Source organism: Vigna unguiculata, chromosome 3 (assembly GCF_004118075.2).
Source record: "Vigna unguiculata cultivar IT97K-499-35 chromosome 3, ASM411807v1, whole genome shotgun sequence".
NCBI lineage: Eukaryota > Viridiplantae > Streptophyta > Magnoliopsida > Fabales > Fabaceae > Vigna > Vigna unguiculata.
In genome coordinates, this window is record NC_040281.1 from 13380244 (window position 1) to 13406197 (window position 25954).

Here is a 25954-nt window from a genome sequence, read left to right on the forward strand (position 1 = left end):
GAATTTAACTCTTTTAACCAAATTTTTGTAAGTTTATTTAAGATTTCAAACACGTTTCTTAACTAACATTCGAAGAGGGATTAATTCAAATTTTCACTAAAAATTCAGGAATCAAAAACATATTTAATCCAAATTTCATACTATTAATTCATAATATAATATATATATATATATATATATATATATATATATATATATATATATAAAGATAGAGGAGAATAATGATTCCTCCAACCTTTTTATTTATTTATTTTTAATATATTTTAAAAATATATTTATATATTTTATTATTTCTATTAATTTAGTTTAAAAAAATTAAATTTGAAAATCACGTTTTCACTATTTTTTTTATTCTTTATTTTTCTTTATTTGGTTTCCTTCTCTTCCCTACCTTCATCTCTTTCTTATCTATTCTTTCTATTTCAATTTTTACTCTCAATCTCTCATCATTTTCAAAATCAAATTGCACTAAGGCAATATTGAGAAGCTAAGGGACATTTTGGACGAAAAAAATTTCTTCTTTTGAGTAAGTTGATTGTCTATCCCTTTTTTCTATAGCAATTGTTTTTCTCTTGTATGTGGTTTTTCTACATTATGGCATATCTCTATCTATTAGAGATCATAAAATAATGATCTAATGGTTTATCAAACTCTTCTTTATGTAAATAGGGTTCTTTTAGACTTTGAAGTTATGTAAAGAAAGAGTATAATTAGGAATCTACTTTAAGGCATAGGAAACTAATCATTTAGAGATTGTTAATTTTCTTAAAATATTGAGTCTGGATTTTGAGATTTATAATTGGGTATTCATAATTTTATCTTTTCGTAAACAGGTGAGAGAGCTGACAAATTTATATTAGAAAAATTATGATAAAAAGTAAAAATATTGATTTTTTTTTTCAAGAGAAAGACTTGTGATGAAGTTGAAAAAATACATTTACGTCAACTAAACTTGAGAAACTTCATAAGAATGCAATAATTAAAGAAAAGAAAAAACAACCTTCTAAAGTTCTTATAGTTACATGAAATGAATTTGAAAATTCTCTAGAACGTTATTTGGATAAGTGTCCTTTTAAATTTGTTAATACCCACCAAATAAAATTGATGAGCACCAAATCAAAATGATGAGATATGAAGGATTTATCTAAAATGAGGTCCGTCAATATCAAATTCAGGGGCAGATCTATTTGGGGGCAGGAGGGCCCTGGCCCCCCAAAATTTTGATTTTTTTTTTTAGTTATATATATATATATATATATATATATATATATATATATATATATATATATATATATATATATATATATATATATATAAATTTATAAAAATTTTAAATTTTTTTAAATTGTAGGCAATGTATATTAAAAATTAATAAAAATTATATTTTTTAATTTTATTTCTTTTATTTAAACATAATATTTAATGTAAATATATAATAAAACATAAAATTAAATATAATAAAAATAAAAATAATATTTTATTTAAATATATAATAAAATATAAAATTCAATATAATAAAAAATAAAAATATTCACATTTAATTTTTCTTTTGGTTTCAGCTTTTTATTTAAAAATTGACACTAGGATTATGTTAATTACACCAATAAAGCAAATCATTCATATTAAGAGTCTCAATTTTAATGAACAAATCATTGACCTGTTTCAAAGAATTTAGCGAAATTTATCATAAAAGATTGAATTACATCAGTTTTTCAAAAATCGAGATCAAATTGAGATTAAAAAAAAATTGAGGACCAATTTTTAAAGGAAAACATGAATCAAAAAAGTAATTAAACCAAATAGTTATTAACATAATTTTTATTTTCCTTTTCATTGTCTTTTTAATTTTTCACAAATTGTAATAATTTATCACTCTCATATGTCATCCTTTTGTTTTTAAAGAAAAAAAAGTTAGACATAAACTCATTATATTTTTCATTTATCCTCTTCATTTCCCGTCTCTTGTCTTACTTGATGATGAACACATTATTTTTTTTATCTCATGAGCTTTTTGTATATTCATTTTTTTATGAATATAGAAAAAAAAATAATGTATTATGTATTAATAATAATGAATATATTTTTCTTTTAATAGTTACGTGTCTTAATTTTTTATTAGATTATGATCAATTATTTTTTAGTATTATTTACAAAAAAGGTATATTGATAAAGAATGGAAGAATAAATTAATCATTTAAGAGTAATGAAAATGAAATTATTGACTAAAACAAGATAGATTCTACCTTTTCACATGTTTTGAAACATTATATTAATGATAAACAATGTTCAGTTAGAGAAGTCATTTTTTGAAGCATTATACTAATCATCGAATCTAATGATCTTAAAATTATATTATTTTGGCCCCTCCGACACTTTTGGTCAAGATCCGCCACTGATCAAATTTATCTAAAAAATTATTGGTTTTCATTCTATTGAAAGAGCCTAGAGTTGTACGCCGACCAAAAGTAACTTTTGTTTTTTTAATAAATCATTTGATTATTTTATATTTCACTTTTACATATATTATTGTCATATTCTTTTGCATTTGTGTGTTTTGAAGAGAGAAAATGATAAGAGGAAATGAAAAGTTTTTTTTAATTAAAAAAATTAATTTATATATAAAAAATATAATTTGTCTCCAGGAATTTTTGTCTTAGTTCCATCATTATATATATTAAAAGGATGGATCATCTGAGAAAATTTGCAAAACTTATTAAGACGGATATAAACTACATCAATTAGTGAGTTAACTGAAACTCTAATGTCAAGTGCTTTTAAACACTAAATTTGTGGAAAACTTTATGGCAATTGACAACTTTACGTTTCAGTTGTGACAATAAACACTCAAAGTGAACAATGACTTAGAAAAATACACACATATATTATGGTCAGTATACATGACGAGTAAAGGAAGAGCTTTATAAGTTGGAACTTTCCCTGAAACCATGTCTTGGTTCTAGCTGGTAATTTTCAATGTCGTGTGATTGTGTCCATTTTCCTTGAATAGTCAAGAAACATTGGCAACTATGTTACTTTTGCAATTGGGTTTGGTACTGCTAATGCAGTCACTATTCTCATTATTTGTTGTAGTGGACATGACAACTACTTCGGTTGCTTCATGTTTCTGGGTGATTTCTGACGACACTGTCTTATTCCCCTTTTTCTCTTCTTTGCTTTTACCCCACAGAAACATGTACAAGCCACACACAATCAGCACGCCTCCGATCACACTAACATTATGCACAAAAAAGTTCAGGTCATTAGTCTACTTACCCAAAAAACAAAAACTTCTAAAGCAAAACTTTTTAGTGCAACCATGGATAAACTATGAACGAAAGAAAGGAGAATGTGAATCAGTGAAAAGAATCAAGGGAAAAACAATAGCTTTTCATGAGAAAGAGAGACTTTTTTAAGAAAAAAAAAATCATTACTTTTAATTAATTGATTTATATTATACCTTCCTACATATAAGTTTTCACCTAACATCAAGCTATCAGCGACAGCCACGAGCAGGAGCATGAGAGGGTTGAAAACAGATACAAACATTGGACCTCTCATTTTTACACACCATGCAATGGCAATAACCACTAATCCAGAGGCCACGATTCCCTACAAAACATTTTCATTCAAAATTAGTGATCATTGTTCTTATCTAGTGGCATATAAATGTTATGCAATTATACCGTATAAAGCACAGTTAGAATCCTAATACTGGAACATAACTTCCACTGGTTCCAGTCTTTTTCAACATAAAGGGCAAAGGCTGTGGCTTGTATTGCAGCCATTAAGGACATCAACGCAGTACTTGAGTGATGACTTGGGTATTCTTTGTTTATCTTAGACTGTTTCAACAAAATATGAAATCAAACTCACAATTTTCAAATATATATATATGGAAAATTACGAATATGTACCTGAATGATGAGCCATAATGCAAAACTGAAGCAGCTTCCAAAACCACACAAAGCACCCAGAAATCTATGGCTAGAGTCAGTATTATGCAGAGTTAATGAATGATTATTTTTATGCAGAAGAGCAGTGTGGAAACTCTTAACATCAATTTCTTGCCCTTTGAAAAATGTCAGCAACATTGACCCTCCAATTCCTATTATCGTTCCCACCACCTTCGCCTTCCCTGCTGTGCTTCTCATATTCAACTTTTCCAACCTACCAAAATTTAAGAAATTAATCCGACCAACCAAGCTCACCGATGTTAATTCTATACTAGATTAAATTACCTATTTTGTCTCTATCATTTTCTTTACTTCAAATTTATCACCTTTAAAAGAAAATTTATTGTAAAATTCAATCCCACACACATATGCATGAAACATAAGTACTCTAATTAACATATATACTCAGTATTTTCTCACCGGGTAAAATCTAAACCTTTCTAAACACTAGAAAATAAAATGTTAAATTATCGATAAAATTTTAGTGACCAAAAATAAAATTATTGATAAATTAAAATTTGTTCACGAATTTTATTGATAAATTTTAAAATTTTATTTATCGATTAAATAGTTAATTGGTAATAGATTCCTTAATAAAGTTCATCTATAAATTAGAATTTTTATATCAATAAAAATATCCATCAATTATAAATATGTTAATAAAATTTGTTTGTAATTTGTAATATTTATTATTAGTAACACATATTTATGTTGAAAATGGATGCCAAATCTATGCTTTAAACTTTGATTATATTATGGTAAAAAAATTTAGTAAATCTATTAGTAATAGATTTCTATTTTTTAAATTTATCAATCGACAAATATTTAACCAATAAATTTTTTATTGTGGGTAATTTATACGTAATTTTGATTTATATCAATAAATTTTGACCGTGAATAAATTTGCTTTTTTCTTGTAGAGGAAAAACTGTGTAAAGACTAGTATTTAGTTTTATCATATAGTTAAGAACTAAAACTGAAAAAGACTACAATAAGAATGAAATAAGTAGATTAGGTTAACTCTAATTAATTAAAGATGCTTTTAGTTTTATAAAAACATTTTTATATTGAGTTCATGGTGTGTGCGTGCATGACACAGGTCTGTCATTTTATACCTATAAATTTACATGTTATTTATTTATGGTTGTTAGTATAGGTCTAAATAAAGATATAAAATAACTTTTAATTACTATCACGTCGTGTCTTTGAAGTTGACATTCAAGAAGTTTATATACACAAGTTATGTGCGTCCTCCACTGCAACTAAAAATAAAGGTTTATCAATTATAAGAAGTCACGTAACAGCACTTTTGGAGTTAGTGAACCAGATTTAAGTCACTAAACTCATCATGGATTCTGATTGCAATTTTTGTAATGATGGCTATAGCACTGTCTCTCTCCCTAAATATATGGTCTATAAATTCTTCTATTATACTCATAACACATTCAAATAGAAATAGAAGAAAAAACTATCATATAATGGATATAACTGGTGATTACGTACCTGCACGAGATAGCCAAAATAAAAGTGACTGCAGGAACAAGATTATAAATTGCTGTAGCGAATGTTGCAGACACCAAATCCAAGGCCTCCAGGAACAGATTATGCAATAAACTTGCACTATATATTGTTTCACAATGACAGACATAAATAAATATATGGATAAAGTTTAAATGAACCATATACATACATGCATACATATAGATATAGATAGATACATACCCAAATAGGCCACTAAAAAATGACATGAAAAGCACCCTCCATGTCAACTTTGGTCTGTTCTTTCTGTTTTAAAAATGTGAAAAAAAGAAAGTAAGAAAATGGAATCATGTTGTTCTTGTAATTGAAGTGGTGTTGTAAGTGCTTAAAATGAAGAAAAGAAGCATGAGCGTTGAGAATGAACCTTTCGAAAATAAGAGCAAGAGAAAAAGTGAAAGCTACTGCAAAAATAAGACGATATGCAGTGACAATCCTAATGCTCATTCCATCATTTATGGCGAGCTTATAGAGCACATTCACAGAAGAATATGCAATTTGAACCAATACCATCAGCACCACAGGCTTTAAGTCTTGTACTAGGTTCTTCATCTTTGCACAAGCTGAAATCAAGTTTGGTTGAGATTGAAGAAGAAAATAGAGAAAAAATATGGAGACATGTGTGTTCTAATTTGCCCAAGTAGTGCATTTATATATGTGTATGTATGTAGAAAATCAACCACACTTGTATTTATCCAATATTACTGAATAGTCAAACTACTTCATCAATGGTATAACCAGTCACTGAATAAAAGAAGTCATGCTTAAATTAAGTTGCATTTTTTATAGTTCAATTAATCAGGTACTAACAGAACAAAAGCATATTCAGGAACCAATTTAATGACTAAATGCGTATCTAAAGGTAACGAATATAATTTCTGTAATTAAACTTAACATTATTACTGTTTGACATGTCAAATTTTACAGTTAATTATTGTAATATTTATTTTTGAAATTTTTGACACCCATTTAATGAACAAATATACCATACTGTTCACTGGGAATAAAAGAATTAATAAAGAATTGTTCATGATACAATTAAAATTGGAAGTAAGAGAATATATATATATATATATATATATATATATATATATATATATATATATATATATATATATATATTCCATGTAATTTGACAAAAAGTACGTTTTACTTTTGTTTACTCCAAACCTTTCGGCCTAAAATCATTAAAAGACAAACTTAAAAAAAAAAAGTGATAACATGAAATGCAAATTCAAAATAGATTGTAATATAAATAATTTATAACATAAACAAAAATAAATATTGGAACAAACTTTTTACATCAAAACTAAAAGCATTTTAAAGTTGGAAGTAAATATAAGAAATTTATTTACATTTGAGAGATTGAAAATATATTAAAGTCTATATCAACTTTCACTTTAAATAGACTAACGAAAAAGTTATATTAGGAATTTGAAAATAAAAGTCTGTAATGGAATAGTTTTTTTATTATTAAATTAATTTTTAATATAAATATTAACAATTTACACTTGTAAAATAATTTGTCCAAAAATGTTTGATATGAAAATAAATATGAGAAATGGGCCTAACCCTTGCTTTGAAGACTTGACCTAAACCTAAGGCGGCGCTAATTTTAGCCGTTAATCGTGCTCCACGCCTTTTCTCTTTGATCAGGATGGAACATGGATTGTAGAGGAAAGGAGAAAAAGAAAAAAGAAAAAGAAAAAGAAGAATGGAAATTATTGCCAAAAATCAGTAGGAGCATTGCATAATAATAACTACTTTGGTAACCATGTCCAAACCATTTTGGTATCTTTTGGACTATGAAGACAACTTTGTAGTTAACAATAAAGACACTCAATTCTTTTTTTTTTTTTCTCTCTAAATACTTAGCTCAATTACTTAATTGTTTAAAATTCAAGATTATTGACAAAATTATATGAGTATATATACTAATTTATTCGTAAATACTTTTAGAAAAAGAAAAAAAATAGATTAAAATCAGTTTAAGTATAATCTAATTTATGAACGCTCAGTCATATTAACTTGTATAAAATTTAATTTTTAAGTAAATTGTAACTGAAAGATAATTCTTTTTTTAATTTTCGTTTAAAAAAATGTTTATGCAAATAAGCTCTACAAAATTATAATAAATAAGTGTGTTGTCAATCTATATTAAGTTTATATTTTACAATTATTTTATATTATTGCCCTTTTTAATATATTTATAAATTATTTTGTAGACTTTATTACAAAATATATGTTTTAGTGGTAACGGATATAAATATTTTAAATATATAAAAAGAATGAATTATAAAAGTTAGTACATATTTAAATAACTTTTGTATTTAAGTGTATGTTATATCATTTTAATTTATATAAATGTGCTATAAGAAACCATAATTTATAAATTACATATATTTAAAAAAAATAATAGAAAAAAAAGTCTAGTAATTGAGACAAATTGGTTTCATTCTTAATTAATAGCTTGAAAAGGGGTTTTATTATATATATATATATATATATATATATATATATATATAAAAACGTGAATGGGTTAGCAATAAAAATAACAATAGGTGTATATTTGATTTGGTCCTAAATTAATTTTCGAAAATGATGTAAATTCATATATTGGCAAATAGTATAATATATAAAACTAGAAAGAGAAATGTGAAATTCTGCCCACATGTAGTGTTGTGTGAATAGTATACATGGCTAGCTGTGAAGCATCTGAGTGGTATTAGTTAACAGATTAGGTGAATAAAATAGCAAACAGAAAAATAATAAAAATCATCTCAACGAAAAATAAAGAAATTATATATGAGAAATGGTGTACAATTAAAATGAAGAAACCACTGCCACAAGTTTTTTACTTTTAGATTATTTGAAGTGGTTAGATAAATTTTTACATCAGATATAGAAATTACTTTTCACTTGGAGTAAAACTTGAATCATAACAAAGCCATAACCATATGTTTGAGCCATTCTAGAAGAGTGAGTTTGTGGCCGAGAGTGAAAGGGTGCAAATGGGTGTTTGGTGATGCAAGCAATGTGATGCAGCCTCAAATGAGAGTGAATTTCTCTTTTGCATCCTAACTTATTATTCCTCTCAAAAGGGTGATTCGCTTTGTTGCAAAATATTATAAGTTTGCAATTTCATCTAAAACAAACTCATTACTTTGATCCTAAACAAACACCATTTTTAGTTCATTGCTCTTCATATGGTTACATTGTTTAACAATTAAGAGGTTTTTTTTCTTTTTCTATAAGCAATATTGATTATGTATTACTAATAGAGCTTTTGGGAAGCTCAAACCCTTTTACAATGTATATACATACATTTCTTGTAAAATAAAAAGATAAGTTATCAAGAAACAATTACATATAATTTAAAATTCCCATCTGTCTACCATTCATAAGACATGGAAGTCTTTATTATATTCATCTACTATTTGGTCTCCAAGTAACTTATGGACCAACGAAATAGTTCACCATTTGTCTTACCTTTTACACTTGTTTGTTTGATCATGGATGAGTAGATTCTCAATTGACATACTCCCTGACTGCAGGTTCAACAGCACACCCCTAGTATCCTCAATTGTGGTAACTTCCTTTATCTAAGAAAATATTTTGAGTGCAAGTTGCAGGTTCAAGCTGCCTTGACTAGATCATTCTAACCCTACAAAAGCTTAAAAGCAAAGAAGAAAAGGGAGGTTTGCAACCTTGTTAAGAATGCAATATCTCCCAGGCAATTTCCAACAACATTGAAACCTGCTACCATTCAAACTACTTTGCACCACACCCTTACTAAGCTGGGTTTTTTCCTCTATCACCTTATCTTCTATGCATTTGATTATTAGGCTAAGGATTTTATGCATGTTATGGGAATATACCAATTTGAGTACATAAAATTTGTCTTTGGATATCTATTTGTGATCCAAGCCCATACCTTTAATTATGTCATGCAGAATATCTCTTTTGCATTGGTAACGTCCATTTTTACCTCTTTTTTGTGTGTTTATTGTCATGAATAAATGAACTATATTACCTAACTTTTATCTTGTTATATTCTCAAGTTTAGTGTATGTTGTATTACTTTGTGTTTTAGTTGTTTTATGTTTGTTTTACCTCTAATCTCTATTTTGAGCATGTTAAATAAGTTAAAAGAAAGCATTTGTGGTGGAGGAAAACAAGGTTATGCTCTACGAGGAGAAAAGTTCTCCCAAGATATTAAAGTCGATTTGGAACATCCCAATTTTAGCAGCTTTAAAACTAATAAAATAGGATGAAGTATATTAATGCAGTCTTACAAAAGATAAGGCTATAAAAATATAACATTTATACAAACCAACTAAACACCAATTCTAGCTCTACACGCAGACTAATCACTTACAATAGCTTCCAATGAAACACTCCACTAAGTTAACCGATGACTTCTTATCCTTCAGGGGTGTCTCTGAAACTGCAACCATATCTACTCTCACTGAATAGGTGATCATCACAAAAAAAAAAGACAAACAACACAAGACAAAACACAGAAGAAGGGTAAGCTATTGTAATAAAAGATTTAATCATTACAAAATACAAATAATTAAGTCATACATAATAAATCATCATGTTTCATACATGTGTTGATGTTGGACCCTGGTAAGTTTGCACTCACTACGCCCAAATTATCAATAGACAACGCACTTTAAAGAACGCTTAATTAAAAAAGCGCTCTCTATAGAAACACAAAATGTGTTATCTATTGGCTTCACATAGACAACATGTTTTTTAATAAGCGTTATCTATCTTTAATTTTTTTTTTCTTTAAAAAATTTAGTAAATCAAAAGAGAGAGCTTGTAGAGATGAGTGTTATGTACTGGGATACTAATAGAGAGCATGTAATTAAAAAGCGTTGTCTATTGTTCTGCTACTTTAATTAAAAAAATGGCACCCTCGCATTCCTTTCTTCATCAGCACCCTCACTTGTGCTTTTCGTTCCACACTTTGCACTTGTTCCGCACTCGTTTCGCGCTCATTTCGCACTCGTTCCGCACTCAGTGTCCAAGACTCATTCTGCACTTGTGCTTTTTGTCTACATCTATGTCGCACTTGATACAGGTAATGTTTCGTAATCATCTAGTGTGATTTCTATTGCTGAGAAATTTTTTATTGAGTATGTTTTTGTAAGGGGAAAGGGTGAAAAGGAGTGAACGCGATTGAACTTGTCATATGCCTCCCTTGTTGAGATTATTGATATTTATGAGGTTTAGGGTGCACATTTTTATGAATTTTTCTATTCGAAATGCAATTCACGAGGTGCACAAGCAATGGGTTAATTGGAATTTACGAAGCTTTGGAGTGAACTTGCATACTATTTTGTTTGCGTGAGTGAGCAAAGTTATTCTATCCTATAAAGAATGGAGTCTATCCTAACTTTATATGTTTTATACATGAAACTAAAGCCTACAAAGTCACTTTCTCCAATAGAAATGGAGAAAGTCATATTTGGACTAGATGAACATAAAGAGATTGTTAATGCATAAATTATTGGAGAAGTTATTGACTATGCATGGCTAGGTGCATCTACAATCTCTATATATATCGGGTACATAATACTACTTTTTATCATTAACTTTATTCTTTGATTAGTAGCTCTTATGTATGATATTACTAATGTATTCTTATATTTTTCTTTCATAAGGTACCTATATCAAACTTTTATTAAACCAAATGACAAGAAGTTCTTTTTTTTATCATCCCAAATAACAGCACATGAGATACCTATGAAAGAGAGAATGTAAAAAATAGTCAATATTTTTCTTGATAATGGGGTGATTAATAAGTTTGTTGTTGCACCTATCATTACAAGGTAATACTTTTTTTTCCAACTTTATGAACAATATATTATTTTCAGTTAGATGCACATAATCTAATTTTGTTGATTTTTTCGAATTGTAGCCAACATTGGGACTTGCTCGCAATCAATATTAAGATAGAGATAATTTATTATCTTGACCCATTACACAATGACATTAATATGAGGCAAGATTTGAAGAAGTTTTTTGACATGTAAGAATATACATGTAATTCACATATATGTATACTTGTAGTTGTATTTTTTTTTTTTACTTACATGCTTTATTTTTATTTATTAACTAGGTTATACAAACCTACCGAGCTCAAAGAGGATATAAGGTTTCAAAGGCTAAGTTAAGCAATATCAAGTGGACAACAATTAAGGTAGTTACAATTATTTATTTGAAAATCAATGAATGTTGTTAATACCAATTATATTCATGTTTTGTACTTTTGGTTTTCTAATGTCCAAAACAGGCCAACGACAATGATTGTAGGTATTACATTTGTTGCTATATGAAGGAAATTATCACATATTATGAAGGAGGAACAATTCCAATAGAAGTAAGCTATATTATAAAATATACAGAGCGTTTTTTGTTCAAAGCACTGCGTATTGTAAAACACATTTGTTTAAATGAATGAAAATAAAATAAATTATAAAAAAAACGCATCAAATAGACAATGTTTGTTAATTAAAGCGTTTTTTATTAACGTGTAGATAGAGAGCATTTATTTGGAGAAGCGCTTTCTATTGACATGCAGATAGAGAGAACTTATTTGGATAAGTGTCATATATTGACGTGTAGATAGACAGCGCGTATTCGAAGAAGCATTATCTATTGAAAATCATTAGATAGCGCTTTTTGCAAGCCCTCTCAATTAATAGACATCACTCCATTAGAGAGTGCCTAAAAAGCATTGTCCATGAACAAAAAAAGCGCTCTCTATTGACAATTTTAGCGTAGTGACTTGTGATGGCATCTGATACTCTGCAAAGCGGTAAACATTCCCACACACAAGGTTAGTCCGTTAACGCCTTTGGTTAAGGTAAAACCCTTAGACTAGGACCTCCTGCTCCTCTCACCACATACCATATTCTTCTCTACTTGAGAATTTGAATGGTTATTAGAGTGTCAGGATAACTTCTAACAGTACATCAATGCATGCACTACAACAATTCACTACTAATTCTCCTTAAATTAGTATCAACAATTCTCAATAATCAATCATTTCTCAATCACTCATTCATAAAAGTTACAAAGATTCTAAAATTATCAACCAACAATTACTCAGGTTTTGATCTACTTGCTCAGCAAACACATTTTCTCGTTGGATGAAAGTGCACAAATGTCCTTTCGACCAGCAACCAGATGACTCGCCTAAGGAGTGTATCACTAGGACTCTAGGAGGAAACATCCTTCAATAATTTGCCCAACGAGTAAATGCTCGCTCAGCAACTCCCAAGTCAGTGAGCCTCAGACTTTGAATTCGCCCAACGAGTTTACATAATTCTGCAAAATATGATTCTGTGTAATTGTGCATTCCCAATCAAGTTTAAGCAACCCATGAACCTTCACATATGTTAAGCACATACCAAACTCAAATTTATCACAAACATCAATGTCAATTGATCTTAATGTAATACTAAAACATCAAACATTTCTAAACAAGCATAATTAAACCTAAATCCCATAGTTTCACATATCACATATCATTATGTAACTCAGATACAACGGCAAAATCACAGTACACTCATACAAATAATAATTCTAACATGTTTGTAACTTAAAAATAATGCAATTAGTTTCCCTTACATGTTATCCAACTTAGACAACTATATAAACGTCATACACCTCTAACTCCACAAGATGTTGTGTCTACATATAGAAATATCACAAAAATGATTAGGACATACCGTTATGATCACTTATTAGTGGAGACTCATACTGATGATTTAAATGACACATGCAACCGAAAGAAAGACTGCATGCAAGGGCAAAACATATTGGACCGAGAAAAGGGGTAGAAAACTAACTTACACGAACAGATAAAATGATCGATCCAAATTGAAGAACTCTCCGCGAGGATCACTTTTACGGTCTCAGTTCTTCAATTAGATTACCAAAGAGGAAGAATTCTTAAAGAGAAGTTAGAGAACTCTAGAAAAGTGATTTCTAAAGAGATATTATGTTTTAAAATGATAAAATTCTTATATAACAATTCTATTTATTCTAAAACCTTTTAATATTAAAATAATTGAGTCTGACTATTTTTAGACCACTATCACTTCTAAAAATCCATTTTCTATGTCTTTACACGATTCAAGAGCAAGAAGGGACATTGAGAAACACAAGATTTGTCACTATTTAATGCACCCAACATCCAAAATTGGTTGATAATCGATTACATAGACTTTGTAATCGATTACAAAAACCCAGGTGCACTTCATACATTTTTGTAATCGATTACATCAACTTTGTAATGAAAGTTGTCTTGGGCCCTCACGACTTCAAAGCTGACCAATTGACCCAAGGAAAATATTCTAGGAGGAGCACAATTTCTTCAAATGAAATCATGTGGAGAATACACAACTTGCCAAATTTTGAAATTTTTTTCAAATTTACCGAGATTCATAGGTTTGGAGGCAGATTTGCCTAGATTCGAAAAATAACCTTTTTTTACTATGTTGGAACAATTCCCATTATCATCTTTTGTTAAGTATCTAATGTTAAAAAATTTTGACAAAAAGTAGAAAGTTGAATAATATATGAAAAATAAATATATGAATTTTTCTTAAAAAGTTTTATCATAATAGATTTTTAATATATTTAATCTTATTTTACTTGTTTGTTCTATTTTTTATATTCTTTTTATATAATACTTGATGTGCTATCGTACGTCTTTACTTGAAAAAGCATACAATAAAGGAAAAAGTTACTTTGACACCGTCATTCTCAAATAACTATTATTTGACATTAACTTTTCTTAATAAAATATTATTATTTGAATAAAATATTAATTTATAGAAGTGTCAAATGATAATATTGGTGTCAAACTACCACCATCCTACAATAAATATGTTTTATGTGTTTCTGTGCCTACCTATATATACATGTGTCAAAGAACTAATATAAGATAAACACCATAAATACAAGATATAATTTAGAGAGAACTAAAAAGATCAACGAGAACAAAACAAAAAACAAAAATGGAATGGAAAAAATTAATAAATATAATAATATGACCCTTTTCAAAAAAATCTCAACTGGGTGCGTTAAAAACTTTTAATTAATATTAACTGTTTTAAGTTGAATACTTTAATCAATTACAAAAGGTATCAATCAAAAAACAAGACACAAGCAATTCCTGAAGAAAAGAACTTGCTCTATATATCACCATCTAAACAGAGTGTGCATTTCTCCCAACAGAAAAGAACAAAATAAGTTGTTCTTCGTATTTTCTGTAAGTAGTCTCTGATGTGAAGAGCAACATTCATGGTTGTTGTGACCTAGGTGCTGAGCTTACAACCTCAACATTTTCGAACTCTCCTCTGGTCGTGTTTTCTAATGACACTAATTCAGACTTCTTCTTTTTCAATTCTTGGGCTTTACCCCAAAGCACCACGTATAAACCGCACACGATCATCACTGCTCCAACTACACTGTTCAACTTAACCAAATAAGATTAATCATACCAAATCATAATTGTTTACGTAAAACTAAGACTAAGATTTAGAAAATACCTTCCTAAATATAATTTCTCATCTAACATAAAATATGCAGCTATATCCACCAGCACAAGCTGTAGAGGACTGAAAATAGACACAAATAGAGGACCTCTCTTCTTTATGCACCACGCAATGATCACAACCATTATTCCAGAGGCCACAATTCCCTGCGTAAACACTTCATTTCTCACTTATCTCATTTTTTTTCATTGGATAAGTTCTCAAAAATGAGAGTTTTATAGTTAGAATATGAAATTGTAAATTAGGATCATACCGAATAAGCTGCAGTTAGAAGCCTGATATTGAAACCCAGCTTCCACTGCTTCCAATCCCTATCGACACACAGAGTGAAAATGGTGGCCTGCAGTGCTCCCATTGTGTTCATTATAGCTGTGCTTGAATTTGAATTTGGGTATTCTTCATTCAATTTAGCCTTATCACCACGCATCACAAAAAAACTAATTAACACTACTCAAACAGCATAAACATGTCGATCATTTTCGAAGTTCATGTTGTCTAAAATGACCAAAAAATAACTGTGACTTTTTTTGTTGATAATAACTGATAAAAAAAACAAGATTATATTACCTGTAGTATATACCACAGAGAATAACTGCAGCAGCTGAGAATGGCCAATGGAACTCCCAACAATTTATTTCGAAACTGATGGGGTGATGATGGGTTGTGATGTGTATGCATAAGGTTGATTTTGAAGGAACAAATATTAATTTCTGTGCCTTTCACAAAGGTCACCAACATTGCCCCACTAATTCCAATTATGGTGCCTATCACCTTCGCCCTCCCTTCTGCTACTTTCAAATTTAACTTTTCCAATCTATATATAACAAATCAAAAGTTAATTTGGCTAAAGTAAACATATAGTAATTACTATAGTATAAAATTTTATGCAGACATTTGAACCAATGTGTATCAAAATCTAAAACTTACTTTGGGGGTGTTATTTACTTCAAAATTGTTGTATCTTTTAGAATATGTTAATTCATTTTAATTAGTCTGCTTTTGGACGTTTTAATACTTGGAGATTTATAATATGATTCTTATGTAATATTCATCTTTATTGTATGAATACTTTGTATTAAAATAGTACGAAAATCTGAGAAGAAGATAGGTAGGAGTATACCCGCAGGATAAGGCCATAATGAAGGTAATGGCAGGAGTAAGATTGATCATAGCCAACATAAACGATGCTGATGTTAAATCCATCGCAACAAGGTAAGAGTTACTGAATAAACTTCCTCTGAAATAAATAAATAAATAAATAATCATATATATCAGCATCGTTTGTATAATATATGAAAGTGAAATCACTTATATGAAGAATTCAGTAGTATACCCAAACAATCCACACAGGAATCCCAAGAAAAGCACCTTCCAAGTAATCTTTGACCTCGTCTTTCTGATAACAAAACATTCTAAGATGTGTTGTTATTTAACATTGATGATGATGTTAGGAGAGAGTAAATGGTGTAATTGGAAAAAGAAAGAAAAGGCAAAGTAACGAAGAACCTATCATAGATAAGAGCAACGGGAATAGTGAAAAGCGAAGCAAAAAGGAGACGATAGGCCGTGACCACCCTCATGCTCATGCCATCGTTTATGGCTAGCTTGTAGATGACGTTAACAGCTGCATATGCAATCTGCACAACCACCATTAGAATGTATGCTTTCAACTTATGCAGCATTCTCTTGTTTATGAATATGGTGTTTTTCTTATATGGGGTTTCACAAGTGCTTTAACCATATTATATGAGAAGAGAAACTTACATTTTTATAGTTCTGTTGTGTAGAGTTAGGTGGTGAATTAATGAAGAGAAATGTGGGATAGATGTTCTGGATTGCCTTGGTTTTTGTACATTCTATCATGTGGTTTTGTAAATGCTACATAAAGGAGAAATTGAGCTTCTCAATGCCTTTGGAGAGACCGACCAATAAATCATTATATCAAATGACACAATGTTTTAATGTCGTCAGACCCTCTGCATTCAATGGTCGACCCATACTTTTGTGCTAAATAATTAAGATGTTTCTAAAACAGAAAAAAAAATAATATAAATTTATAAATTAATAGATTTAATAAGAAAAATAAAAAAGATTACATGTTTGATCTGAGTCTATACATATGAAAATTTAATATAATATTACACTGTTTCTTTTCATTTATCTCGATTGTAAAAAACACTTATTCAATTCTAATACCTTAAATAATATATACATATGAGTTTATTGTATTAGATACAAAGATAAATAAATAAAATAAAAATTATACAACTATTTTATCAAAATAAAAATTTACAATTGAAAATATGAACCTTAATATATCAATTTTTTAGGAGAGCTGGGTAACAAATTCAGGTCAAATACAATAAAAAGGTGTTTGAGGATGTGAACCAAATAAAACAGTATTATTCCATTGTATGAAAACCAGTTTTGCATTTTGATGCAAAACGGATAATACACAACGGATTGATGCAATAGAATGGATGAAATCATGAGTGGAGTATGCATAGTGATTTAGAATCATGCTAATTGAAGCCTAGAACAGAAAATTACTTCAAAGAAGGATTGCAGAATTAAAATCCTAAAAATAGCAGAATTACCTAAACTACAAAATCTATCTCCTAAATTTAGGAAAATCTGATTTAACATGCAGAACCGAAATTAACTATGCAAGTTATGTTCGTACAAGTAAACTAAGGTAATACAATGAAGAAATATGGATTTAAGCATCAAAAACATAATAAAATGGATTAAACCAGTGTTGGTCTGTTATCAGCGAAGGAAAACGAAATTGCAACCAAACTACCTATTAATTGCGAGAATTTGAATTATAATGTGGTCTATGTCTCTTCATATGAAGGTGTCTTGTACCCGTTAATCTTCTGTGTGAGTTTTTCTTGTTCACCTTTATTAATCTTCTAGTTGTTCTTTGAGTTTTCACTGTTATCGTTTCCTTTATTTTATGTAGTTCATGGTCTAAGTGAATTTTACGTACATTCACTCTACATCAACACGTATTGAGAGTGGTTATAACTTCAACGACTCTCGCCTGCAGACCTTTCGGAGGCAACCATACTTCATCAGGTTTCTCCTTATGTAAAACGCAACCTATAGGTGTTGGAAAATAAAGATATTAAAAAAGAAAATATAAAAAATTTATAAAAGATCGAAAAATGTAAAGGAAGGGACCAAAAACAAATAAAAACTCGCACAAGTTGAACTCATTTTGTCTCCTTATCAAGTCTAAACTGCATGTCTGCATGATATGGCAAAGGGGCATTTTTCTTATATACATATATTCTGCACACAAAAGAAGTTCACAGAGCTGTTACCCATTATTTAATTCCAATAACACTAGCCAAAGTTTAGTATTGTCAAAACAAAAGTGGGATCAGAAGCTGATGCTTCTTGTTCTTATTCATGCTGCATTGCTTCACCAAGTATTCTATACTTTGGGAAGCTAGGATTTGCATTTTGGTCATAGGTGCTGCAGGATGGATGATTTATACAAAGTTGAAGCCATAGGTAATGTGAAGCCTGTACTGTTAATGATACTGCTCCAGACTCTATATGCAGTGGTGAATATCATGTTAAAGATAGTAGCAGATGATGGAATGAGCTTAAGTATTCTTGTTGCCTACCGATTCATCTTTGCTACTGCCTTCATTGTTCCCCTTGCTCTCATCGTTGAAAGGTGTTTCTCTTATAAGTTTCCCCTTAAATTGTTATGAAACAAAAACAGTTAGTTTCAGTTCCCATGCACATATAACATAACTTTATTAGTAAAAGCTAATGTTAATTTGAATCTATCTACTTTAATCTTGGTACGTGTTTGACCAGGAAACATCTGCAATATGTTACTGGGCAAGTTGTCTTCCTAGGTTTTCTCTGTGGCTTATTTGGGTAAAATTTCTAATGCCCTAATTCATTTAATATAGAATTTAACCAAAATGTGTAAGATTGTGATTTAAAAATTTTCAGGGGATCCTTACTACAAGGTCTGTACGTTAAATCGTTGGCGTTGACATCTGCAGTATATGTTACAGCCATGTTGAATCTCATCCCTGGTGTCACCTACCTTATGTCTGTTTCTCTCGGGTACGCTCCATGTAACCTTGCATATCAAACAATAAACTTTTAGATCAGGGTTTTCAAAAGAAAAATTTTTAAAAAAGATTATATATATTTATTTTGCAGACTATACTGTGAAAAATCTAAAAAAGAAAAAATAATCAGAAATCAGTACAAATAACATACTCACCGAATTCAAGTTCTTTAATGTTTTTCAATGGTGATTTTCAATTTTGAACAAATTTTAACGATTAGAAAAGTTTGACATTTGAATTATGCAGACTTGAGAAGTCAAATCTTAGAACAGCAGGTGGAATGGCCAAGTTGGTGGGAACTTTAACAGGAATTGGTGGTGCCATGATCCTCACTTTCTACAAAGGAAGAAAGCTATGCCTCTGGTCATCACATATTGGCTTGTTGCATCATGCACCATCACCACATGGTGCCCCCACAGGTTCTCCATTGTGGGGCTGCATACTAGCCTTTGGAGCCGCTTTGACTTACTCAGTGTGGTTGATAATCCAGGTTCAACTCAAAATTGCCTTCAATAACTTTCTGAAGATTTTACAAAAAGTGTTACAAAGTACAAAGTATTATGATACTAATACAGATCTAAAGATTTTGGAACAGTTACTTTTAGGATCAATAATCAAATGAGTCTGCACAGACCAAGAGAGTGTTTCTTAATAACATTACCAAAACCTTTAAATTTTGAACACATCCTAGAATTTCTTCAAATTCAGACAACTTGTTTGCCTAAACTTGGTCAGAAATTGAGTTTTGTAAGATAACCGCAGACAAAGATGAGCGAGAAGTTTCCGTGGCACTATTCAATTGCGGCTTTAACATCTTCAACCGCCTCAATCCAATCCGTTTTATTTGCGCTCTCTACGGAGAAAGATTGGAGCCAGTGGAAACTTGGTTGGAACTTTAGGCTTGTAACAGCAGTTTCTGCGGTAACTGATTAAATATGTGTTTTTGGTGCTTTCTAAACACTCTCCTTTGCCATGACCAGCACACACATACAACCAAAATATTGCATGGTTAAAATGAAGTAAATTACAAACTATAACTGGTAGCTATATTTTTTGTTTTGCAGGGAATTTTGGCCTCTGGAGTGTGTTACACCCTTTTAGCGTGGTGTGTGCGAAGGAAGGGACCGCTATTTGCGTCTGCTTTTAGTCCTCTAATGCTGGTCATTGTGACCCTTATCGAGCCTTTGGTAACAGATAAATGTCCCAACCTTGGAAGGTGAATTAAACAACAAAATTAGCTATGCAATTGTATGTGAACCTTCAACTTTTTCATTTCAAGTGTCAATGCTGTGCAGTGTTACAGGATCAGTGCTGGTTGTGGGGGGATTGTACCTGTTGCTGTGGGGAAAAATTAAGGAAACACAGATGAAGCAAAGCAAGGAAACACAAATGAAGCAGATCGAGGTATTCTCAGAAGACTCTGTTCAATGTGAAACAATCCACTTTACCAACCCATCTTTGGCATGCTGCCAAAGGGATCAAGACAAGAAGATTGTAACAAGTGTTACTTCCTGTTCACCATCAACTATATCAACCATTACTAAGTGAAAATTCAACACCACTAGGGTCGACCCAGTGGGAGAAATTGAGTAATTTGTGTGAGATTTCAAACATTTGAGGTAGCAATTCATACGAGCAGTTTATGGGCATCAAACACATTTGTTTTATGGGAAAGCCTTACAGGAACTCACATTTAAATGGGAGTGTATTCATATAATATTTTCCTTTTAGTAGGACATAAAAATTTTGGAGAGAAAAAAGAAAAGAAAATTTGTCTGTTAGTATTTCGATTTTGCAGTAAAAGTTAAGGAAATCCAAAGTGAATTGCCTTAGAAAGTAATAATGTGAATGATAAATTATTCGAACATAACTTTACACAAGAGCAAGCCTTGAAATTATCTTGTTAAAACAAATTTTATAAAAATAGAAAAGATAATGAATCAACAACGACATGCAGTTCAGTTACTAAACTGAGCTCTACATCAGATTAATTTATCTGAGGCGCAAGGATTCAAATTCCATTGGAAGCATCATTTTTATCAAGGCAAAAAGTGCCTCTATCCAAAAAGCAATTCATCCCCAACACACAGGGCATATAGAAACTTTATAGATAGTACCAGAACAAGGACAACTACAACTAAAATACACATTTGCATAATAATATTTAAAAAGCAAAGGACAAAGCTTAAAAACCTTTTCTGAGCATATAATCTATATATGCAACTTAAAGAACAAAAAACATATTTAACATGAACTGAAGCTTTAGAAAGGAAATCTTAACACTCAAGATGCCCTACCTACCATACCAGATATTTGGATGAAACAATTGATTACAGTAATTCCTGGCGCGGAACAGCATTTGCTTGGATTATGTTCTTTAGCCTCAGTTGTGACATTTTCAGTCTACAATAAATAAAGACAGAAACCATAAGCATTAGTTATCATCATTTTCTATAAAGAATTGATGTTTGAGTTAAAGAAAAATCTGGAATTGTCCTGAAACAGAGAGAGCGAAAAGAAACTGTATATATACAAGTTTCATCTCATTAGAGCTCTCTAGTCCCTCAACATATGCACCAAAGAATAGCATTGTGTTAATTAAGGTGAGAAAATACAAAATATAGCCACACTGGAACTACCTCAAAAGTTCATCCATTACAATTGATGGTCGAATAGCTATAGGTGGCACAACAATGTTGTTATTCTGAGTTCCTCTGGTCTTTCAGCAACATAAAGTAATTCACAGTCCTACAACCAAATGTAGTAAACATGTTCAACTTGCTAGAAAATATACCTTATTATACATAATGTCCACTAAATTGCAGAGAATACGAATTTTTCCTAAAATAAAAATCGGAAGGAGTTAGACAAATAAAACCCAAAAAAATGAATATAAATATAAATATTTACCTCTCAATCATCTTTCTAAACAGAAAGAACTTGGAATGGATTAAGAATTCAATTAGACAGATTGGTGGTCCCCCTAGAGACTTTTATAAGAGAAAGTGTGGATTCAAGCTCCTCAACAATATTATCTTTACATTTTGAACAATCATGCATGATGGTCAGTGAAACAGGAAGCTTCTTTACCGAACCTGTATAACAATAGTCATCACAAATACCACCTCAGACATAAAAAATGCATATCTTAACGTGTATTATGCAAGGCAATCATATATAGTCCTCTTAAAATGGTTAAGCAATTGGATAAATATATCTCCTTATAACAAATTATTTCAAATTGAGAGAGAAAACAATGGTTTTACTTATGACATGTGTAGTGATAGTCAGTTCAGCAAAATAGGAGTCTTGAAGGAACAAGCTCCTGCAATAAAAGTTTAACAAATTTTGAGCCTGCGTTAGCACATAGTTCATATAAAGTTTAGACAAAAACATTGGGAATCTATATTTTCCATATACTAAAGGATTAATAAAGCAACAACTTCATGCAGACCGTTAGAATCCTAGAAACATAATAACCAATAATATTAAGATCAATTGATGTTATGATCAATTAGATTGATTTTATATTTATGTTATATTACCTAAAATAGGGTAACTGAATCTTACGTTATTATGTCCTTTCACCTGTAGCAGAATTTTAAGCTGTCAATTATCATTTCCTAGCAACATTGAACAATTTATGTCTAATGTTGTGGGAAAACAATACATCCTACTCTAATTTCATCAATAAACTTACTTGAAGGTGTCAGATATATTGTGTTTTATGTTAATTAGAGAAACATAGCCTCTATTGTTAATTAAGGAAACAACACAAGGGAGATTAATATCATACCTATTTTTCACTATATTCAATATGATATCAGAGTCAGGTTAAAACTTATCTTAGTGAGATTTATTGTTTGTTGGGCATATTGTTCCACCTGCTGTTGGACCATTCATTGATGTTAAGTCCCATGCTCGAGATGTATATACCTAGGCATGAAGGGGTGTGTTGGAAGTCTCACATCGACTAAAGATAAGGCCAATTTAAAGTATATAAATGGGTGCAAACATCACCTTACAAACCGGTTTTGTGGGATTGAGTTTGGCTTAAAGTCTTCCTCTTAATAAAGGAAAACATATAGTCAAGTAAAAAGAACTATACAACTCCATAAGAAATGCAAGGATACTACTCGATATCTAGATTGCATAGAAGTCTATTTACTCTGAGCTATTTTAGTATGCTCTTGAGGATATATCAAAATAAATGTGCATGCAGAGATGAACAAACTTACCAATAGAAATGTCAAAGGATTAATTCCCTTTAAAAGCTCAAGTTGTTTAGTAGAGCTAAAGAAAATTTTATCTAAAATCCCCTTAACAACAATTTCTTGAGCTTGAAATGTGGACAGTGCACAAACACACTTCACCTTGGGCCTTCCCTAATTTGAGTTAGATTTAAATAAAGGTGTAGTGAAACTCTTCAAGTGTGCTACCCTTTTGGAAACAAAAATTCTTGAATTTCAGTGTCTCCTTTATTAGTAGATAAGTAGTTGATAATCATTTTTGTGGTGGCAGCATCCACCGAAAAACCCTTGTCTCTCATAATTGCAAGGTATTTTATTGACCTTGCAATCTCCTTTTTTGTCAGCAAGCCTTGAACAAAGACATTGTAAGTGCAGTTATTTGGCAGGCAGTCATTATCTTCCATATTCATCAGCAAGTCTTCAGCTTTATCTAACAGTCCTTGTTTACAGAGACCCTTAATCATAATGGTATACGTATAAACATTAATTTGCAAGCCTTTAGCGGGCAAACTAGAAAAGAGTTCCCATGCAGCATTCAATTTCCCGGCACTGCATATTCCGTCAAGCAAAATGGTATAAATGACAATATTAAGATCCAAATTACTCTTCTCCATTGCCTCAACCAATGACACTGCCTCAGAAAGGAGATTTCCTTTACACAGGCCATCCAACATAACAGCACAAGTTTGGATATTAGGAACTTGACCATGTTTATGCATATTAAAAAACAGATCTTTCGCAGCTAATGGTTGACCTGCTTGACAAAACCCACCTATAAGAGTGGTCCAAGTGACAACATCAGGTACATATCCCATCTTACCCATTTCCTCCAACAGATACATAGCCTTGTTAATGTTTTTGTTCTTGCACCATCCATGGATAAGTGAAGTGAAGACTACAATGTCCGGTAAACAGCCCCCGTTAACCATAACATTAAATACTCGCATGGCCTCATTCATTTGGTTTTGCAAACAATAAACGTGAATCAGTGAATTATATGTAAAGACATCCGGTTCCTCACCCATTATAATCATAAACCCAATCACACTTTTAGCCTGCATTACTTTTCCTTCTTTGCAGAAAGAATCCACTAAAATATTGAGTGTTTGGACATCCGGCATCATTCCCATTTTCATCATGTCATCCAGAAGAGAACCAACTTCTTTCCATCTTCCAAAATTACAGAGACCTTGAATCAAACAAGTATAAGTGACAAGATTAGGCAAAACACCTTTCCCACCCATTTCACAGAACAAATTTAATGCCTCATATACCAATCCATCCTTGCACAAACCATCCATAACACTACTGTAAACTACCACATTAGGTTTCCAATTCCTTTCCTCCATCTTCCTTAACCATCGAACCGCCACCAAAGTGTCTCCCGTCTTGCACAACCCATTAACCAACACCCCATAAGTGTATACATCTAATGGATACCCTATTTTCTCCATATGATCAGCCAACACCACTGCCTGAGCCACATTGCCTTGCACACAAAGCCCATTAATGAGATTGGTAAGAGTCATCACAGTGGGCTCCAAACCAAGTTTGAACATGGTCCCCAAGACGGAGAACCCAAAAGATATCAACTTTAAGCGGCAAAGACAGTTGATCACAATATTAAGAGTAATGGTATCAGGTTCTATGCGTAGAGCAGAATACATGTGCTTAACCAAAGATATGGCAGTGGTGTAATGCCTCAACCTCACAATAACACCCAACAATAAAGTAAAGTCCTTCACAGAAGGCACAGGCTTCATTCTAGCCATTCTTTGAAACAAGTCCAAAGCTTCATCAAAGTTCTTCACTTGACCTGTCCTGCATAGGTGCCTCATGAAAATCAAGAACTGCGTCCCGTTGCTGTGCCTCTCAGCGTCATCTGTGTTTGTGGTAGTGACTATGGAAAGGGTGTGAGAGAAAGTGCCGATCATGTGATGAAGACAAGGGAAACTAGAGAAAAAGAGAAATCTTGAAGCATTCAAAGTTACTCTTTTGCTTCCGAGCAGCATCAGTGCCAGAAACAACTTGCTCCCTAATGGTTGCAAACAATGTTATCAAGATCGTGAGTCAACTCGTTAACTCGGACTAGTTCAATGAAAACGAAGTCGTATGGGGAAGACGAACCCACCAGATTAGGGCTCCCCGTGTTTAAGCCCCCCTACTTCTTCTCGCGGATCACCCTCTCTCATCTTCCTCTCTCACACCAGATTAGGGCTCTAGTCTCGCGGTTCACCCTCTCACGCAGTCTCCCGCGTTTGCCGTCAACAACATGGTGACCATCGTCGTCGGTCGTCGTCGCCTGACACGCCGTTGGCTGGGTCATTCTCTGTTCGCACTCGCCCTCTGCATTTGTATACTTTATTTTGGTATAATTATCGATTTAGTATTAAATTAGTTGAATTTATTCTCCTAATTTTAAGAAGGTTTAGTTTGCTTTTTTTTCGTTAATTATCGATTTCATTTTTTTATTTAAATTTGTTTTCAATTTAATATCTATATTTTTTAAAATTGTCTAATTTTATCTTTTT

General features: G+C 31.1%; 2 protein-coding genes across 19 annotated transcripts; both read right to left on the reverse strand.

Moving 5' to 3' along the window:
• Positions 1 to 2723: 2723 nt before the first annotated feature.
• Positions 2724 to 6094, reverse strand: LOC114179654 (WAT1-related protein At1g25270-like). Of its 2 annotated transcripts, XM_028066065.1 has the most exons (7): positions 5857 to 6094; positions 5676 to 5738; positions 5457 to 5573; positions 3915 to 4167; positions 3684 to 3842; positions 3458 to 3609; positions 2724 to 3230 (listed from the first exon to the last, which is right to left on the reverse strand). In XM_028066065.1, exons 1-7 carry the CDS (start codon positions 6039 to 6041, stop codon positions 3008 to 3010), a joined length of 1152 nt encoding a protein of 383 aa, XP_027921866.1. In that variant the 5' UTR covers positions 6042 to 6094; the 3' UTR covers positions 2724 to 3007. The 2 variants fall into 2 exon arrangements, with proteins under 2 accessions (XP_027921866.1, XP_027921867.1); XM_028066066.1 differs by lacking the exon at positions 3684 to 3842.
• An 8503-nt stretch (positions 6095 to 14597) lies between these two features.
• On the reverse strand, positions 14598 to 25793 carry LOC114175702 (WAT1-related protein At1g25270-like). 17 transcript variants are annotated; one of them, XM_028060488.1, is made up of 13 exons: positions 22440 to 23405; positions 22084 to 22268; positions 21813 to 21921; positions 21475 to 21576; positions 19146 to 19181; positions 18709 to 18783; positions 16577 to 16707; positions 16404 to 16466; positions 16191 to 16307; positions 15638 to 15884; positions 15324 to 15482; positions 15065 to 15216; positions 14598 to 14983 (listed from the first exon to the last, which is right to left on the reverse strand). In XM_028060488.1, the coding sequence occupies exons 4-13, from the start codon at positions 21475 to 21477 to the stop codon at positions 14815 to 14817; spliced, it is 1152 nt and encodes a 383-aa protein (XP_027916289.1). In that variant the 5' UTR covers positions 21478 to 21576; positions 21813 to 21921; positions 22084 to 22268; positions 22440 to 23405; the 3' UTR covers positions 14598 to 14814. The 17 variants fall into 17 exon arrangements, 1 of the variants encoding a protein (XP_027916289.1); XR_003602879.1 differs by lacking the exons at positions 14598 to 14983; positions 15065 to 15216; positions 15324 to 15482; ... (2 more) ...; positions 16404 to 16466; positions 16577 to 16707 and adding exons at positions 23412 to 25458; positions 25555 to 25793 and having other exon boundaries at positions 18276 to 18783; positions 19060 to 19181; positions 19329 to 21576; positions 22440 to 22498; XR_003602885.1 differs by lacking the exons at positions 14598 to 14983; positions 15065 to 15216; positions 15324 to 15482; ... (2 more) ...; positions 16404 to 16466; positions 16577 to 16707 and adding exons at positions 19329 to 19693; positions 23412 to 25793 and having other exon boundaries at positions 18276 to 18783; positions 19060 to 19181; positions 21480 to 21576; positions 22440 to 22498.
• Positions 25794 to 25954: the final 161 nt, after the last annotated feature.

Coding starts and splice junctions, on each gene's coding strand:
- LOC114179654 (XM_028066065.1), bottom strand. CDS start 6,041: ATGAAGAACCTAGTACAAGACTTAAAGCCTGTGGTGCTGATGGTATTG. Junction 5,574..5,675: donor TTTTTTAGTGGCCTATTTGG/GTATGTATCTAT, acceptor AACAATATATAG/TGCAAGTTTATTGCATAATC. Junction 3,843..3,914: donor CATTATGGCTCATCATTCAG/GTACATATTCGT, acceptor TTGTTGAAACAG/TCTAAGATAAACAAAGAATA.
- LOC114175702 (XM_028060488.1), bottom strand. Junction 16,467..16,576: donor GTTGCTCTTATCTATGATAG/GTTCTTCGTTAC, acceptor TTTTGTTATCAG/AAAGACGAGGTCAAAGATTA. Junction 15,483..15,637: donor CTCTGTGGTATATACTACAG/GTAATATAATCT, acceptor CGTGGTGATAAG/GCTAAATTGAATGAAGAATA.